This window comes from Ptychodera flava, chromosome 18 (assembly GCF_041260155.1).
Source record: "Ptychodera flava strain L36383 chromosome 18, AS_Pfla_20210202, whole genome shotgun sequence".
Classification (NCBI taxonomy): Eukaryota; Metazoa; Hemichordata; class Enteropneusta; family Ptychoderidae; genus Ptychodera; species Ptychodera flava.
The window spans coordinates 9,250,867-9,269,530 of record NC_091945.1 but is presented as its reverse complement, the minus strand read 5'-3'; the positions used below and the strand labels follow the sequence as shown (position 1 = coordinate 9,269,530).

At 35.8% G+C, this 18,664-nt stretch overlaps 2 protein-coding genes across 4 annotated transcripts in view; both read left to right on the top strand.

The window, feature by feature from the left end:
- The first annotated feature begins 2,368 nt into the window (after window positions 1-2,368).
- LOC139117913 (multiple epidermal growth factor-like domains protein 11) lies at window positions 2,369-14,474 on the top strand. The gene is made up of 7 exons (XM_070681150.1): window positions 2,369-2,442; window positions 3,079-3,149; window positions 4,411-4,545; window positions 5,434-5,577; window positions 9,762-9,921; window positions 12,758-12,819; window positions 12,938-14,474. Exons 1-7 carry the CDS (start codon window positions 2,369-2,371, stop codon window positions 13,210-13,212), a joined length of 921 nt encoding a protein of 306 aa, XP_070537251.1. The 3' UTR covers window positions 13,213-14,474.
- Window positions 14,475-16,789: 2,315 nt separating this feature from the next.
- The window catches only part of LOC139116791 (multiple epidermal growth factor-like domains protein 10), a 46,067-nt gene continuing 44,192 nt past the window's right edge, over window positions 16,790-18,664 (top strand). Inside the window, exon 1 of one of the 3 annotated variants that reach the window (XM_070679447.1) lies at window positions 16,790-17,145. In XM_070679447.1, the coding sequence (XP_070535548.1) occupies window positions 17,051-17,145 (95 nt within the window). In that variant the 5' untranslated portion in view covers window positions 16,790-17,050. The remainder of the gene's footprint in view (window positions 17,146-18,664) is intronic. The other 2 variants (XM_070679450.1, XM_070679449.1) reach the window with 2 other exon arrangements.

Here is an 18,664-nt window from a genome sequence, read left to right as displayed (position 1 = left end):
GATGAAAGCAAACTAAGAGATGAAGAGAATGACTGTTCCTAAGACATTGATAGTGATGCTGAATAAACAAAATGAATTGCCTGAGACCAAGATGGATATTACTCAGTGATGATAGAGAAGTAGCGGGACATCTCTGTATTTCAAATACATTGCAACAGAAAAATTAGTACACAGTCATAAAGAATGCGTGGCAATAGTGTTTTTTCAGTATTTGGTTAAACTGGAGTTAAAAGAATAATTTTTGGTCAAAAATTAGTTATAACTATCATTTTCCAATTAGAATGACATAAATCATCAAATATTTTCTCTAAGAATCATATACTAGTCAAATGAAATCATTTTCAATTCAATTTTAGGGCCTTTCAAATTTAATGAAAAATTGAAAAAAAAACTCGATTTTGGTCAAAAAAAGATTTATTTGACGTTTTGATCAAACTTAGTTTTCGTTTTATGTCAGTAAATGTGAAATGAGAAAGGAAAATGGTTTACTTTTCATGAAAGAAAATAAACTTGTATGCATGTCAACATTTTGGTGAAAAAATTGAAAAATGCACGTTTTTGGTAAAAAAGGCCCCTTTTTACTGTAATTTCATTAAGTTAATTGCCATTTTGCTGATAAGTACGATTTTAACTGGTAATTTCAATAAATGCAATGCAAAGTAAAGCAACCTTGACTTAGTCGTTTTTATCAAAAATTTGCAAATCTGCACTGATTTGGTAAAAAATCTGAAAATTACAGATCTAACTGCGGTAGAACATTAAATTTTCTATACAAGTATGTGTAAGGTATAAATTCTACCGCATGACAACTTGCTCAAATTTCCTCTTTCAAAAAGTCAACTTCTAGAGCCCTTTTCAGGGTTTGGCCCACAGACTAATGCAGACTCTGAGCTGCAGAACATTTTTGTATGGACGAAGCCTGGGTTGAAACCTATTCCCGGCAGTGAATCAGATTTCTGGGGATGGAGCTCTTAGTCTCACAAGTGTTTCTTTTAGACGTGATAAGAAAAAAGTAGAAGTATGTCTACAGTATCTTACAGCGTATTCACGCAGTCATGACCGGGCATACACATCATGCAGTAGTGCACAATGTACGCGTCAGTTGCCAAAGTATATTGCTTCAATCTGGCGATCACCTCAATACTAACATGACAGTCAGCTGAAGTTTCTTCCTTCATTTCACTCCCTTTTGATATTTCTATGTCCACAGTCCATGGGCAAGTAAGTCTACATGGAGGCACAAACGTGACAAAAACAATCTGCTATTTAGCCAATAGGTCACAGTGAGCGAGAGAGACTGTGAATAAACACTGTCGTCGGCAAACGACTCCGTGATTGTTGTAGCTTACTCTTGTAGGCATTTGAAATGCCCTTTTCGAAAAATGTGCTCTTTTGCAGCAAAGAACCGTGTATCGAAGAACAAGATTGGTCAAGGTCTGCATGCAAAGCTGACCGTCAAAATGTAACTTCAGCAAACGGCATCGATAGTAAGCTTAGGTGAATCCAGAACACTGCGTTCTTGACCTGGAGCTATGTAATTATAAGCGGGACGTGTCAGTGTGTGGGTTTTTTTTTCACACGCGGATGCTCACACTACTCACAGCGGTGAACAGCCGAGTTGTTGGTCATAAGCAACAATGCTTTCTCGCGATGGTTTTATCTATCGTGTCTAAAACCGGGATGGAATATATGCATGGTCACCTATTCATTCAGTTTCTTTCAACGTATCGAACAGTATAAATAGAGTCTCGTATCAAACAAAATTCATGAAAAATGGGCGACTTTGTCCCTTTAATAGTAAAAGGCCATAGTTTATAGGAACGACCATGACATCAAACGGCGTGCCGCGTTTCTTGTCTGCTTTTTTATCAATATACCAAGCATTCCACAATGTGCAAAACAGGGGGCGTGCAGTAAGAAAGTTTCAAATTCTTTTCACCTGCATCAAATTTAACAAGTTTGCAGAACCAGATGACTGACAGTGACTGTCCACATGACGAAAAGGGTGACGTGGAAAATAGTTCACAACGCCAATCTCATATCTTCTCCTTCCTGAACGTTTCCCTCTTGCTCGTCTTCAGCGAGAAAACTGTTCCAACAGCTTGGTGGCCCTTTTAGTTGAAGTTGGTTGTTGACTCGCTAAGACAGTATCGCAATAACAGTACTTCTTAGTTGTATTGTAGCTGTGATGCGCCATCTTGACTCAGAAATTTAAGTTTCGGAGTGGCCAATGAAGGAAGTTCAGTGGACGAAAACTTGTAGATAACCGTACAATTCCTATTGAAATTACACTCAGCAGGCGCCGCAGTGACTGAGTCGATCACGCAAGATTAAAAAAAAATTAAAGTAATAAAATTATTCCAAAAACATGTCGAAAACACGGAGTAGAACAATGCAGCAGGCTGCCATGACGGCGCCTCATGGTAAATATCTCATGATCAGGTATTTCCATCGTTTCATTTTCGATGTTGCTTTACCTTTCCATCTCATATTTCCATATTTTACAAACTTCTGAGACTAAAGTCAGAAACATTTATTCAACAGCAAACTATTTTCTTATTGCATGCGAATCCTTTATTCGTCTAAAATTGAAAATGGCATGACATGGAAAACTTTGAAGTCTTAGTTGATTAACGAGATATTTTAAACAACCTCCATCTCCAGTAACATTCGAATTATTTTGTCAGTTTTATGGTCTATGTATAGTCTGAAACAAGTATAGGAAGCTGACGAAACATGACAATGTTGTTTATTTACAGCAAAATTGTATGGACGATGGTAACAATCAAAAAATCAAGTCAACAGATGTATGTAACAAAATGTGATAGGGGTATTTGGTGGACTTGGCGTATTTGTACAAGATATAGGTGAGATATTAACTAATCATCTGCTTTATTCGACAAAATTCAAATTAAAGTCCATAAGATAAAGTTAATTTCATCATCAATATCGAAGGAGAGATGAGCAGTAATAAATATAAAATAGCATATCAAATGGCGTTTGTATTTTATCGCAGAACTAGTTTGCATAATTCCAATTTATGGCTAGTTATACGTTGTCGATTTTTAACGTCTGTAGACCGCGCTACTCTACCCAATATACGACACAATACCGAAAGATCTATGAAATACAGTACAAGAAATGTCTAGGTAAGTAGTGTTTATTGACAATATTACAATGACACAGACGAAATAGTTTTGATTTGTGTTTCAACCTGATCTATTAAGCCATAGTTTCGTCTGTCCGTTTCTTATGAATTATACGTTAATTGGAGTTACATTTGCCGCAATACCAGTGGCACATATACAATCGCGATTAAGGAGTCATTACAAACGGAGACTGAAAAATCGCTTAACGAAGAATATAACAAAATATATATTATAAATTAATAATATCAAGCCTTGCGCGTCAACATTTTGAGATACTTTTATTGGTCAAATAGGTTCGATATATGAGACGTTTTAAGCCCCCATGCGTGTAATAACGAAGCAGATGTTCTCTGATATGTGCAAATATAACCTTATACAAACTCAGATTCATATAATCTTCCGCACACGGCATGTAACACATATAGGGAGTACCCAGGCCAAACAACATTAGGCCAGTCAGTGGGAAAATGTTTGGAATGGAAAATTGCCTACTTACCCGTAATGCACCTTTTAAATGTATTTTGAGTGCGTAATTATTCTGTGGTGTGCTTATAAGATGCATATTTGACGTACCTCGGGTGTTCTCCTGTGTTTGAGAATTTGGCAAGGAAATTTACATCATGTGCTTTTAAGTACCAAACTTACTAAATTTGACGAGCTGAAGACATTGAATATGAGCAATCTAGCCCTCCACTGTGCACTGTGCCTCTAGAGGTGTATTGAAGCGAAGAGAGCGTACACGATCTGTACCGTGGAGCTAACAATTTCGTCCAGTTTTACCAATTTTAAAAGGAGTGGTCGATCTGCCAAAATATAGACAACACTAATCGCAATGCGTTTGCCCCTTTCCCTTCCATAAAGTAACGCTAAGACATTTAACCTATTGCTGTCTGGAATGATCAAATTAGAAATTTACTGAGAAATCTTAGCTTCCTCGTATATGCGCGTCATGACCTCGTTTCTAAGACACTTGCAAATTCCATCATGAATCTGAACGTTTCGTACCTAGATCCGTTTAAACTGATACAGCTTTATTTTTGATAAACAAATAATAGAAAGTTTTCAAACACTCAGACAGATGCACATGTGCTTTCTCTGTCAAAAGGTATAGTTTAAGGCCATCATGAATTATGTTTGTTGTTATGTTTACTCCTGACAAGTTGTCCTGACCGGTATTTTAGAAAAAGTTACATAGTAGACTGCTACAGTAATGGTGGAAAAGAGAAAGACTTCAGTAATATTTCATACTTTCCGATTTCAGAATGTGAGCAGGGGATGTACGGAGCTAATTGCAGCAAAAAATGTAAGTGTGATATGAATAATACAGTGTCATGTGATCACCACGACGGCACATGCAGATGTAAACCGGGATGGATTGGAACGACGTGCAATCAAAGTGAGTTATCACGTTAAAGGCAATTTTCTCTGAATTTAAAAATGTTATGAACCGGATTCAGTGTACAGTATGCCCTCACAGGTTATAAAAGTGCAGATGCAAGAACACTTTTCGGCAAAGTGTTTATGTGATCACTACTTTCAGCTTGTGAGGTTTTGGTATAACAGAGACGATTGCTCGATAAGCTGCCTCTGTGAAAAAAGAGAATGCATTGTTCTGTTCTCATGACCATGGAATATGTCCATGTAAGCTTGGCTCATGGCTGGAAGGGCACAGGGCGCAGTGAAAGTAAGTCAAGTGCTTATTGTTGCTTGAAAATTAATTCCTGGTTCGTAGATATGCTCTCATTTTACTTAAATGCACCACAAAACCTTTTTGGGGTTCATCGATGCAATTTGTAAGCAATCACTATTTTGTTCAAACAAAATATTTGGCACCTGTATATCTCTTGTACAAAACTTCTTTAAGTGAAAAGAATTAATGCGAAAATTGAGATTGGTCAAAGTTTATAAGTAGCCGTAATGTCAATTTCCCTGAAAACGATCAGGAAGAATTAGTCAAGTAAACTTGATTACTGGAAAAGTTTAATTTACAGAATTTTGTACATTAAATGTTTTCGATGGTAGCAATTACATTATCTTTCAAGAAAAAAACTCTGAAATTAAGGGTTACGTTGTATGTGCGTTGAAGACAGAAGTGTTTGAGGTGACCAGTTCGAAGAATAAGCAGTTGTGTTAAAATGGTTCCTCAGGTGACAATTGTACAGTCATAAAAACTGGTTGGAACGTGCTCGAATGTCTGCATTGAACGAGGAAGAGTGCGGGCTTCTTTGTAAGTATTTGAAGTTTGTAAAGTCATCATGCACTGCCTGTTGTTTTATTTATGTAGCGTGTTCCGAGGGATGGCACGGCGACAATTGTGAGGAACGCTGTATTTGTGTAGAAAACACAACAATTCATTGCGACGAACAGAATGGAACATGTTACTGTGCTCAAGGATGGTGGGGATCAGACTGCAGTGAATGGGTAGAAGGTAAAACAAAATCTTTGACTTTTCAATAAGGGACTGGTCAGTTTCTTGGTCCAGGGGAGTTTTGTAGAAATAAAAAGGTGGCTGACCTCCCCATTCAAACTTTCGAAAACGGGGTGACCCCCAAGACAGAGGTAAAAAAGGTGAAATATAAATATCATATATATATATATATATATATATATATATATATATATATAATATATATATATATATATATATATATATATATATATATATATATATATATATAGTAATATTGCACCATGAAGCTATGGGGCACCTAACACTTTTGAGAAGTTTGAAAAATGTAAAGATCCAATTATCCCAAATTAGTTTCAGTCGTGTTACTAGTGTAAAGGGTTTTGGCTGTATACTCTCATTTGGGACGTGCCATTGTATTTCTAGGTGGTATTTAAAGTTGATAAAAAGTATTTTTTTGGTGGCTACATTTATAACCAACCTAGAGCAAGGCATGTCAAAGTTTATTTGGTCTCTTAAAAACAAAAACCAAGGCTTTAGCGTATCATTGTCATGTGTTGACAAAGCAACGATTTACTCTAACATGTTATCTTTGTATATCAGAAAAGCTACACATAAATCTTCGCTGTAAAACAACTGCTCTAAGTTGGTTTCAAAATGTCACAACCAAAACAGAATATTATTTATCAAATTTTAACACCATCGAGAAATACAATGCTGTGTCAGAACCATATAAATGAGTGTAGAGCTAAGAATCCTTTTTAGCACTGACTGTCTGTCTGAAGGTTGCAGGATACATGAAACTTGAATAACAGATATTATTATACACCTGCGTCTGTAACCTATCGCGTTTCGTCGTACAGTACGATTCGATACCAGAGGACGCGGAGTCCGATGTCTTTTACGCGACGTACAATAACTTTAGGTGTTATTGGACGCTATTTGACGTTTGATCTCAAAACACCTTTACGTCAACACGGGGAAAAGGAGTGATGATTTTACATTTTTTACAAAAATTATATTTCTAATATGTTCATTACTTCACACAGTGAATAATGGTCATCTCAAAACCTGTGAACTTTAGTGAAATTATGCCGCTGACTTACAAAGTCCACAACGTGCACTGCGCTGCTAGGGTTGAAATTTCGTTCTATGCGGACCGTGTCTACGCTTGGCTGACGCGCTGAACGCATTTCCAGTCTGCTTGCGGTCGCTCAGTGTAGTGTGCGACGGATACACTAAAACGCCCTAATTTCGACTTTTTTGGTAAAATTGGACCGAAAAGGTTTAATAATAAGGTTATCTACAAAATACCGGGATTTGTGTCCTCGTAGATATCGTACGCTTCCGTATTGTCCGAGACGCGTAGCTTCGAGGCCAATACCTCCGCTGCACGATATGTACTCGTTTTATATATATATATATATATATATATATATATATATATATATATATATATATATATATATATATATATATATATATATATATTATATTACATAATATATATATAATATAATATAATATATTATATTACATTATATATTATATTACATTATATATCGAAGTATTAGTATACAGATGTCCTCGTGGGAAATTACAGTGCTCGATGCTAAGCAGAGCGTTATAAATAATAACACAAATTCCTTCAAGTACGAAATAATGAAATCTGTTACTTAAGTTTCATGCATCCTGCAATCCTCAGACAGAAATCTGAGGATTGCAGGATGCATGAAACTTAAGTAACAAATTTCATTACTTTGTACTTGAAGGAATTTGTAATATATATATATAATTGACATGCCAGTTGTAATATACTAATTTAAATTTTAAATTGAAAAGTTCGGATACAGTATTTGAATAAGCTGTGAATGAATTTCGCACGTTCTATACATAACCAGGTGTCAAGAACTGTCATTGATGCCAATCACGAATATCAAAGAGAGAACAGCAGTAAATCATAAAACGTCAGTGGGTAACTTGGCTGTTTCCAGCCATCATGTTAAGTGTTTGTGAATCCATGTTGCTCACTGAAAATCTGTTTTTCCTCATTTGTTGCTAAAGCCTCATATATTTAAGGGACAGTTAGCTGTATCTTTGACAATTTCTCATGATTTTTATTCTGTATATTAATGACAGAAATGCTCAGACTATAATTTGTCAACATAGCATGCAAAAAAGACATAGGTCCAATAATCAATGTCATACAAGGTAAATAAATTTGCAATACATAAATTCTGGTTTAGACTGAAAATTCCCTTTTTCCTTTAAATATGCTGGCTATTTCAACAATAATTCAGGGCATTGCAATATGACATTAAACTGGTCCAATAATCATTTCCATTCAAGGTAATATGTTACCAGGTCCATGGGACAATTGTGATTTACAAATTTAAGTAACCACCCTGAACCACTGATAGTTAGTGGTGGTACCAGATGTCCAGAATGGGTAAGCGTACCCTGCTAGCATGCTACACCCGTCAGGATTGGTCCCAAAATTGTCTAAATATTGTATGAAAAGATACAGGATATGAATCACTGTAATAAGTCAAAGCCGGGAATGCTGTCGTTAATCATTTGAGTTACCGAGGTGTCATATTTGACCACGATGTTGTCATATCGACCGTAGAACTTTTTGAAAGTCCTAACAAGTCTTTTTGTCGTTTATCATTGTCTCAGTAATTTTGATGCCAATGCCCTGTGTCTCAGTTGAAAATCAGTGTAGGAATCAGATCAGGGCATTGCAAAGTACCTTTAACACTTTCACCATCATGGTGGACCTCTACGGTGGAAAATTGAGTGAAAAGGTTCAGAGAGTACGTGACACGGTAGTTGATATAATAGAACCAAAAAAAACGAAGAAGTTTTAATGTCATAAATTATAGCTACTCATTCATCTGTTTCTAAAATTTGTGACTTTATCAATGTATTGTGAAATAATACTGCATGTTGCTTTCTAACACTGAGTTCTCATACAGCAACAGTAAAGGATCAGGTTTTGTCATGCTGTGTATATGAACTGTAGATTTCATATTGATTAGTACGCTTTGTTAAATAGAATTTCAATTTGCAAAACATCCTGATATCCCTTGATATATATCTCTTTGCTGTATCGAAGTTATGCGCCCAATACAAAGGGAACGCCGAACCGAATGATGCAATTCGTGGCTGATATGATGCTGGTATGGAAAGAGATTTTTAATTTGCAAACATCAAGATATCTCTGATAGATATATCAACCCGAGATATATCTCTGAGATATCAGAGATATATCTCTAATATATTAAAATTATGCGCCAGAAAGGTGCGCTGAAAAACTGTGACTGGATGATGCAATCTGTAGCTGCTATTGTACTTTGCAAAACAGGTTTCCAATGTACAAACATCCAGATATATCTGTTATTCGGACGTGCCGAAAACTATCAAAAACAGGGTGACCCAAATGGATCGACCCCCATGTTGAAGAAACGGACCAGTCCCTAATGCATTATCAGTCTTATAAACATCTTGCCTTGGCAAGTCTATAAAAGGCTTGTCTTGCATTCAATTGTGCTCTGCTGAGTGGAGACAAACAATTCCTGGCTGTCTTTGGCTGAAGCAAGACATTTAGGTGCAAACTATAAGTTAAACAAGGACGTGGCCTTTTTGAGCGGTTTACTTAGTTCTGTTGCTTAGCAGTGCAGTTGATATTTAACAGTAATTCAGGAAATAGATGTATACAACTCATCTTGGGGAATAATAATAATAGGGTGTAAATGAAATGTATCTTTGAGTTTGTTTTTTTTTCAATTAGCAATAAGGGAGCTTTCATTTATTATGAGTGTGGTGGGACAGAGGACTTGTGGGAAGGCCATTGTTTTATACACCTTTAGGCCTACATAGGGGAGAGTTGCATTTCACATTAAGAACTACCCCTCATTTACTCTGAAAGCTCCCCTAGGAAGATATCGAGGATATGTTGTCTATTGTAACTCTTTAACTTCTCTGTACAAGTGATGCCCAGTGAATATTCAGTATAAATTTCAGCAAATTTCGGAGTTTTCAACTAACAGCTATATACAAGGATGTGGGGTGTTCATTAATTTCTAATTTTGACAGAGGCAAATGAAAATTTGCCAGCCAACCGGAGTCAACTAACTGAATGCTCCCCCACAACTCAGGATAAATATTATTTTATAGATCTTTGTTTTACATGTTAAATAAAGATATCACCGGAATTCTGAACACGACCAAAATTACACGTGCAGAAGGCGAGGTAGCTAATAGTATGCTGCTACAAGTGATGGTACCTGGGATTTCCATCTTGACGTTGTTCATAGCAGTAATAGTAATTGCAGTTTGCATGATGAGGAGATATCGTAAAAGGTAAGACATGGCATGTATAACAAACTGTGCCTTGTGGTCAAGTGATAATGACCGAGTTAACAAAGGCATGACAGGTTGGTTATTCAATTTAGTCGTTTTAACAGCGTTAACAGGTGAACTCATCGCCTACACAAGTCTTTCCTGCTACACACGACCGAGATGATAGCAGGTAAATACCAGAAAAAGAGATCAGACCATTCCCAGATGATAGTCAATGCTGCCATGAAGGGGTGATATTGCACAAACGAACATTATCGCATATATGTTGTCTTGTATCGAAGATTGAAAACATAAATGCTATCAATGCTCTTGACAAAGTTCCATGAAATATCACATGGAGTCATGTGGTGTATCAACTATGAAAAATATCCCATACCATTGGATGCAATCGATACTGTCGTCTGGTATCGCCTGTTATTTTTCACTTAATCTAGACGCGACGGGATCGTCGCACGTCCAAAATGTACAAATGTACAGTACTATCGATGTTGTTTTCTGGTATTGTCGAAGCTTTTAACCTACATGTTTATTTATTGAAACTTTGTCTGGTTTCAAACGATGTCCTTAATTTATGAAAATCTTTTAAGTTTTCAATCTAATACGTTTATTTATATTCGGTGTTAAATGAGTTTGATTTAACAAGTCTGAAATAGATGAGGATTAGTAATTTTATTTTAGAGTAAAGATTATATTTTTAAATTTAATTGTGAATGACCAAGCAAAATCAAATGCTTGACGCCGAAATTAAATGACCAGATGTTTAAGGTAGAATGCAACTCGTGTAGCAGAACTTTATAACTTCAAATTTCGAAGTGCGCACTACCTTTAGATCGATATATACAAAAACATACGGTATATATATTACAAGTACCGATATATAAAATTGAACAACTGTTATTTCAAACTGACATTATTTCCCCATGGAAAAAGACAAATTATGACTGCCTAATGTAAGTTGCTAGTTTAGTGTCTTTGAATGACATTAGTCATTTTTCAGTAGGATAATGATACATTGCGGTACATTTGTTGCAGAATTAGGAAAATCATGTCATAGGTATAAATAAATACTTATTAATCTTGCAGAGGGAGCATTAAATTACTTTTAATTATTTTGCAGAATTGATGAAGATTAGTTGTAACATTGTCATCAATGGTCCGGGAGTTGAACATTACCAAACACTTTTATGAATGTTTTTGGAAATTGTAGGGTGTAGTTGACGAGAAATATCAGAAGACAGTTCTCCGTACTTACTGTTAAGTAAATACATTGCATCAAATTGTCAGGATGAATTTAACCATTTTATCACTCAAACAAATCTCCATGTTTAAACCGAAGAACAATGGCGTCACTCTACAGACCAATCAACCCCCTGGACCTTGTAACTACTAATATATCATTTTTAATGACAGGAAAGAAGAGTTAAGTCAGCGGTTTTATGTCAGCATATTTACTAAAAACTAACGAAAAGGTTAAGTCATAAATAAACACAAAAAAATATTTATACTGAACTGAGCACGGTCAAGCATTTTCCGTTCAGTTACAGTCTCCAAACGATACCAGGTGAGGCACAAGATGTCAAAATAAGCAAGAGAACAATCCTTCCCTTGCTGATGGCTCAAATTAAAGTTCCATATAGGTCAAAATCAAGCAAGACAGATAACTCGCAATGCCGCACTCTTTTCAAACTACCCTTTCTGGAAAAAGTTTAATAGTACGTAATCATTAAAAAATACAAACATGGGCATCTGGTCCAGTAGAAAAAGCAAAGCTACAAACTTACAAAGTTTTTAAAAGTTTGTCAGAACCAGAAAAGTATTTAAACTTAGACTGTAGCAGAAAATATATCCATTCCCTTGCACGGTTTAGATGTTCGTTACTTCCTTTGGCGATAGAAGAAGGAAGACATCAGGGTATTTCTTCACATTTAAGATTTTGTAATATATGTAACTTTGAGTATATAGAGGATGAGCACAATTTTCTGGTGATATGTCCACGATATATCACGTTAAGAGCTGCTGAATACTTACCCGAAGAAAAATACATTACCCAAATTATCACAAATTTAACAGACTAATGACGTCATCAGATGAGACTATCTTATTGAAATTATGTAAATTTATTTATAAAGCAATGGAGCTTAGGAATTCATAACAGACAGACTGTAATTTATTCTTTTATTTTCCATGCATTTGTACTGCGTGTAGGTCTGATTGCGCCTGTACTGTTACTTGTAATCACTTTCTTTAAATACTCTCTACCTCCATTGCATATGGGCTTAAAATGCAATAAAATAATCTGATATCTCAAAATAAGACGCGATAATTCCAGAAATCAAAGTTCTTCACTGACATAAAACCATACGTCGACGGTACTCAGAACTTGTCAATTGATATGAACGTATAACGGTGCTAATATAATCCACTAATAATAAACATGACCTTCAACGCGACATTCCAGAACATAAGACCAGTCATCGAGGGACGGTGATCTCATCATCACTCTTGTATGTACAATAAACACGAATGGGGGGCCACTTTCGCCTATGAATGGGTGATGATAAATCGTAATTTCTCTGCAAATGTCATGATTATGTTTATGAATAATAACATCACAGATGTCGATCGTTGGTGAAGGACAGCTATTCACTGACAAGACAGGGACAAAAGGCAGTTAGGAACATTATGAATGTTATCTTGGATGTCTTCAAAAAGACACCGACATTGTCATAACTCTGAATACAGCAAAACAATATAAACGACTTTTTCATTTCAGAAAAATGTCACTTCATTACGCCGTCTCTTTCTTCTCTAATGATGTTACTTCATTTTAAAATAGGAGAACGATGGCGAAAGAAGATCATATCAGCAATGATCTGAACAGCGGGCATGGAGCACAGGGTAGGCACTAGACCATTATTATCTCTATCTATGGAATACGTAACCATGTTGTTTCTCTTCTCGTCCGTTATCTGTCCTTTAAAGTAAGTTTCATTTCTTAATTTTTCTGCTACTTAAGATCAAGTGCATTCTGGTGGAGAATATGACCCACGTCCAGCCAATAATCATGACAAACCAACATCTGACCGACGAAACGAGGGGGAAGCGGTAGAAAGTCACTACACCGACTTACAAGACATCAGGGATGGACTTTACACAGGACTCCGACGACCGAATGAAGCAGAATATTCAGAAGTAGAAAGTCCCTACAAATCCCTTGAACAAGTAAATGCTGGATTTTACATGGGGCTCCGAAAAGCAAATGTGCAGAATGAGAGCGGAGATCACCCGTAAATCTGAAAGTAAACATAGAAAACATTCAACAATTGTAACATGTATCTAACACGACAAGTATGATTGTGAAAAGAAAGACATAGTTTAGAATTTAACACTGCTGTTGTAGTGAATTATTCATTTTGCTATGGTTCGAGACTTGGTATCATTAGCCAAAGAAATAGGAAACAACCAGATAACTGTAGAGCTCATGACATGTTCAAACAAACAGTGGCAAAGCAGAGTTACGGGAAAACCAAGATACATAGTCTATTGAAATCTCAACTAGAGGCAGAAAACACATTCTGCTAAATTGTAACTGGACGATCATTCAAAACTTCAGCTCTCCAACAACCTACTGAAATGGGAAGAACGCTCAACAATTACTCATCAGCTAGATTATGTACATGATGTAGCCAAGATGACGTAGAAGATGATTCCGTAATTTTTATCCATTTTATGATAAGCTAACAAAACAATATTTTTCCGAGGATTCAAAATTAACCCAACTTTTGCAAGTTTACAAATCGTTTGAGTTAAATTTGATACTTCAAAATAATTTTGTATACAAAACTTTTCATCTCGCAATGAAGACTCCCGGTACAGTAGGACTCGAGATGTTTTACCTTGTGTTTGCATCATCTGCTTATTTTTTGTGTCTGTGTATTGTTACCTTTGCATACGGGCAGTGGCCTTGAAATGCGAATAAATGCACAATGCAGTTTACTTGGGAATACGTCTAGCAATCTTATCTAATGCATAATGCAAGAAAAGTTGTCAGTTAGAAATACTTATTCCTTATATCCCTACCACCATGCTCTAAGTTTTTTCTACATTGAAAATCTTCATATAAGGGGACAACTAAACTTGTATAGAGTTTTCATCTTCACATCTAAATCTTACCACTGGCTTCATCACCATGTTCAATGTTCTAGAGTTTAGCGTAAGTACTGAATGACGCGATGTAATCAGACATGTACGTGAAGTAAGTGTAGAACAAAAAGGAAAGATAACATAAGACGTCTTCAGTGAGTTTTTGATTTTTTATCCTTTCACTTGTTTCACTTTATACATAATTTCCATTTTCAAAATTTTGTTTAGTCGTAGCGTTTAGTTCTTGACCCTTTTCAGTATTGCTTTCACGAGTTGTTTGTAAACGTATGATATTTGACCTCTAGTCAGGTCACCATATGTCTTTTTAATAAACAGTTTATGATTATTATTAATATCACAATTCTCACCTTTACTGGAATGTCAATAAGTAGATAAAATTAAAACACCCGTTTTCCTACGAATCCACCAATAAGAAGTCTTAGTGATCTGTATGTTGATTTGATCAAGATACGATCAGGTTATTGCTAATTTCTTATCTTTGAGGACACTGTCTTGAAGCTTTGATTAATTTAACGGGCGTGTGCTTGTTAAGATCTCAGTGTCACTATTGCCGCTGATCTTGAACTTACTTAACTACTGAATATTCCAAAAAGTTGATATGCTAAAATATTTACTACCAAACATGTAAACAACGACCTTTCATCAGTTCATCGTCAAATACTATTTTACAAGTGGCTGGTTCAGATACACAGTCACTCAAGCTGATGATGTGAAACAGAAAGTTGTGTAGGTGAGTAGACAAAAACGATGTAAATATGCTTTTCTATCCTATGTCTTCTTCAGATAAGTAATACTTGTTTTGGTAAATCAATTGTACAATTCTTACGGTAAAAATAGCCTGACCTTTGAATGCGGGTCATGAATGTACAAAGGTCACTTGCCCTGTTAATGTAACATGTAAGCGCTTTTCAATAAAATTACAAGGGACTTCTTTCAACTCGTGAGTTACGTAGCAATGAGTAGAAAACGGGGATAAATAGCTTCAGTAAAGTATGGGGAAGATTTATATTTTTTTTCATCTTTTATTAAAATGCCTTATGTTATATATACGAAAGAAATACAGAATAAAAGGAAATCATTACCATAAAAATTGGAAGAAAAATATAAACTTTCAAATCAAATTATTAACTTTCTCGAATATTTCCATTACATTTGCTCTATAATATATTTTCTTCTCAAAGTTGTATCTCAAGGTAATTCATTCTTTAATATAACTTCGATTGGTGTGTTTGTCAGAAATATCCAATATTTATGGATACTCCATTTACCCAGTAAAATCAAAAGTTGCAGGACAGAGTTATAGTCTTTTGAATTGATGTTTTCAAAGAATCAGCAAAAATTATATATGGGAAGATTTATCCTGCAGATTTTACTCGTTATTTATTAAATCAACTCTTGTCATTTGAGCGGACAGTTTATACACGATAGATTATACCCTGCATTATTCATAAGTCACGTGTCATATAATCTACGCAGTACCATTCACTCACTGGCATGAGGAAAGTATTCGCGTAGGCGAGTTATCATTCGTGCGCAGTTACAATCTACATTTCAGCTGGTGAAGTTATTACGTCTATGCAAAAATTGCATGAACTTCCAAGCGATGCAAAAGTAATTTACCGTGAAGAGCTTTCTGTCTCTATTTGTAGAAAGTCTGGACTTTGCGATGATTTTGAGTCCCTGTGCTTTTTATATCTGATTCTTTCCAGATTCACAAAATGTCAAGGAACCATCGCATATTGATTACACTAGGCGTGTATGTTTTGATTAGTTTCACGCCAAGTACAAGGAAAGATATAGTCAAAACAACACGTGCTACGATTGTCATCCGATTCGGTTTTAATTGAGCATTTACTAGTTGTGTGGTCAAATGAGACGTTGGATTAAGAGAATATTCTTTTGTGGTAATTATGGATATGTGAATAGTCAAAATGAAATATCGAAAAAAAACCGATTTACTTATTATTTTCCAGTATTGTATAACGATATATTGTTCAGATAAAGCATAACACAAGCAACCTTCATTTGCGCGATCTTCATAGGAACGTATGATCAAACATGATATTACAAATGTTCAACTCTCACGTTTGATAGAACATAGATTAGTTGAGAAAATTATGAAGGCGTTTTCCAACAAGTCAACCTGTGAGAGGTCTCAATGTAATTTGTTTCCATTACAGCTGTTGATCTTGAATTCGGTAAACTGTTGAATATTCCAGAAATGTAGGCTTTTTTCAAGCACATATAAAAAGATCTTTTAATGTAATCTTTCATCGGTACAAAACTAAATTTAATAATTTGTATACGTAAGATGTTCGAAAACACAATGTCGCAAACCGATAATTTGGGACAAAATTGTCTGAAAGAATTGATCAAAACGTTGCCGAATCGATGTTCCTGTAATGTGCTTTTTTCAAACCAGTAATAATATCTACGGCACGGTTCCATTGTACTATTTGCATGGTATAATAGCTCGACTTTGGAAAATGGGTCAAGAATGAACAAATGTCATTTGCCAAGTCTTGGAAACGGGAACATGGCTTTTCAATGACATGTCAACCCGCCGACAAATAAATAAACAGTTTCTGTAATGTATAAGAAAGCATTAATTCTGTAAATTTTTCCCGATAAATTAATCCTTATCATTTGCGCGGAGAGGTGACAGACAAGCTCTGTTGAAGGAATCCTTCATAAGTCACGTGTCATGAACTACGCAGTACCACTCACTCACTTGTATGAGGAAGTATTCTCGTGGGCGAGTAATCATCCGTCTACAGTTGCACTTCACATTTCGACTTGTCACGTCACGTCTTCTACAGGAAATTGCGTGAACTTCACAGCGATGCAAAAGTAAACCCTTATTACCATGAAGAGATTTCTTTTTACACCAGTAGAACGGTCTGGACCTTTGCATTAAGTTTGCGTCGCTGAGATTTTGATACCTGATTATTTCCGGGTTCACAAGATGTCAAGGAACCAATGTATATTGCTTACACTAGGCGTGTATGTTTTGATCTGTTGTACGCCAAGTAAATCTGAAAGATGTAGTGTATCTGTCAGGTAAGCTTTTCCCCCCCCTTGAACCTTCCCAATATTGTCTCAAGTAAGATTCAAATACTGCATGCAATATTCGTTATGACACGTCCTCGGGATCGAGGGCCTGTTTGGCCATCAATGGCCCTTACAGCCAATGGGTCGCAGCTTATAAGATTGAAATCTTCTTTTCATATCAGTGCACAAGTCTCGGAGTATAATCCTTGACACTGGAAACATATCGCCAAGTGTCAAGTGACAAGTTTTGGAAATGACGTTTGCATTTATATTATAAGAAAAAACGAATAAATTGTATACGGCATCCGATTAAGTAACACGACGTTAATATCATTCTTTTACGCCATAAAAGGAAAGACTGGTATTTGCATAGAAGTATTCATACTTATACACAATGCTAGAAACTCATTTTCTCTCATCCCCGGGTAAAAAATAGCTCGATGCTAAAGCATCTTGTTCATTTTTTCCTTTTCAGTGTTCTTTAAACAATCCGTGAATCGCACTTCCGTGTTTGAGTTTCAAACCCCTTCTTCTATTGTGCAATTGTTTCAATAGAACACGGTACCTTAAACAGAAATGTCATTACACCAACGATCGAATTACTTTCACGCCATTTAACCTTTTACCCCAATGTGCATGGTCACAGGACACTGCTTCGAGTGAATGACTCTAAAAGCCCAACCAGCTGTCATTCTTGAAATTTGTTGACCTCAAAATATCTTCCTATTCCTGGTTTTCTCTGAATTCTACCCTTTGAAGGGATATGGGCTTTCACTGTATTAGGAAACCATTCCTTTGTGAAAAAATTGACAATTAATTCAATTCTTAACAGTCATTCCCGCCATTTCAAAGGAAACAGAACATAAGCTTACAACGTCACAGTTGAAAACATTCACCCCTATGCATTACATTGGACTTCTCTGTGCAGTTTATGTGAAGATTTCGGTGCAGATATGCACAGTATCCATGGTTTTTGCTTTTCTGCATGGGGTTACGATTAAATGTTTGGGCAAACATTTAATTGCAGTGTCATCTTTGTCTTGTTCAAATTTGCGTTTACAGTCCCAGCAGGTAGTTAATAATAGGTGTGTTCACACATCTAAATTAGTACATTCTCACAAATTGTACGTCGTCAATCAGAATGTGTTTAATTCACGCAAATTAGCTATTTCCGTTCGAGATTGGCGGTAATGATATATACAGTCAACGATTTCTTAAATCAACAATCTCTGAAATAATACCCTTTTTTCGCATAGGCGAAATATCTGGTATTTCGTAGTTTATCACCAATGGGTATGCATTTTGTCTGAAAACAGTAATCTTCAGAGTCCGTTATTTGACCACATTGTGACAAAATTATACTTGTTGGTTATCTCTGTTGTACAATACATAATGCTGTGATATCGATCACTCTGATCTGGAAGATTTGTCTGAGTCAGATGATGAAATAAGATCGATGCTGATTTAAAAAGTACGTCACCCTGGTATAAACCTTTATCAATTAAAATGCGAAATTTAAAAAAAAATA

Bases quoted from the DNA above. Each gene is read 5' to 3' on its own strand.
- LOC139117913 (XM_070681150.1), top strand. From the start codon at position 2,369: ATGTCGAAAACACGGAGTAGAACAATGCAGCAGGCTGCCATGACGGCG. The intron at 2,443-3,078 runs GTATTTCCATCG...TAACGTCTGTAG, and splicing joins GGTAAATATCTCATGATCAG to ACCGCGCTACTCTACCCAAT. The intron at 3,150-4,410 runs GTAAGTAGTGTT...TTCCGATTTCAG, and splicing joins ACAGTACAAGAAATGTCTAG to AATGTGAGCAGGGGATGTAC.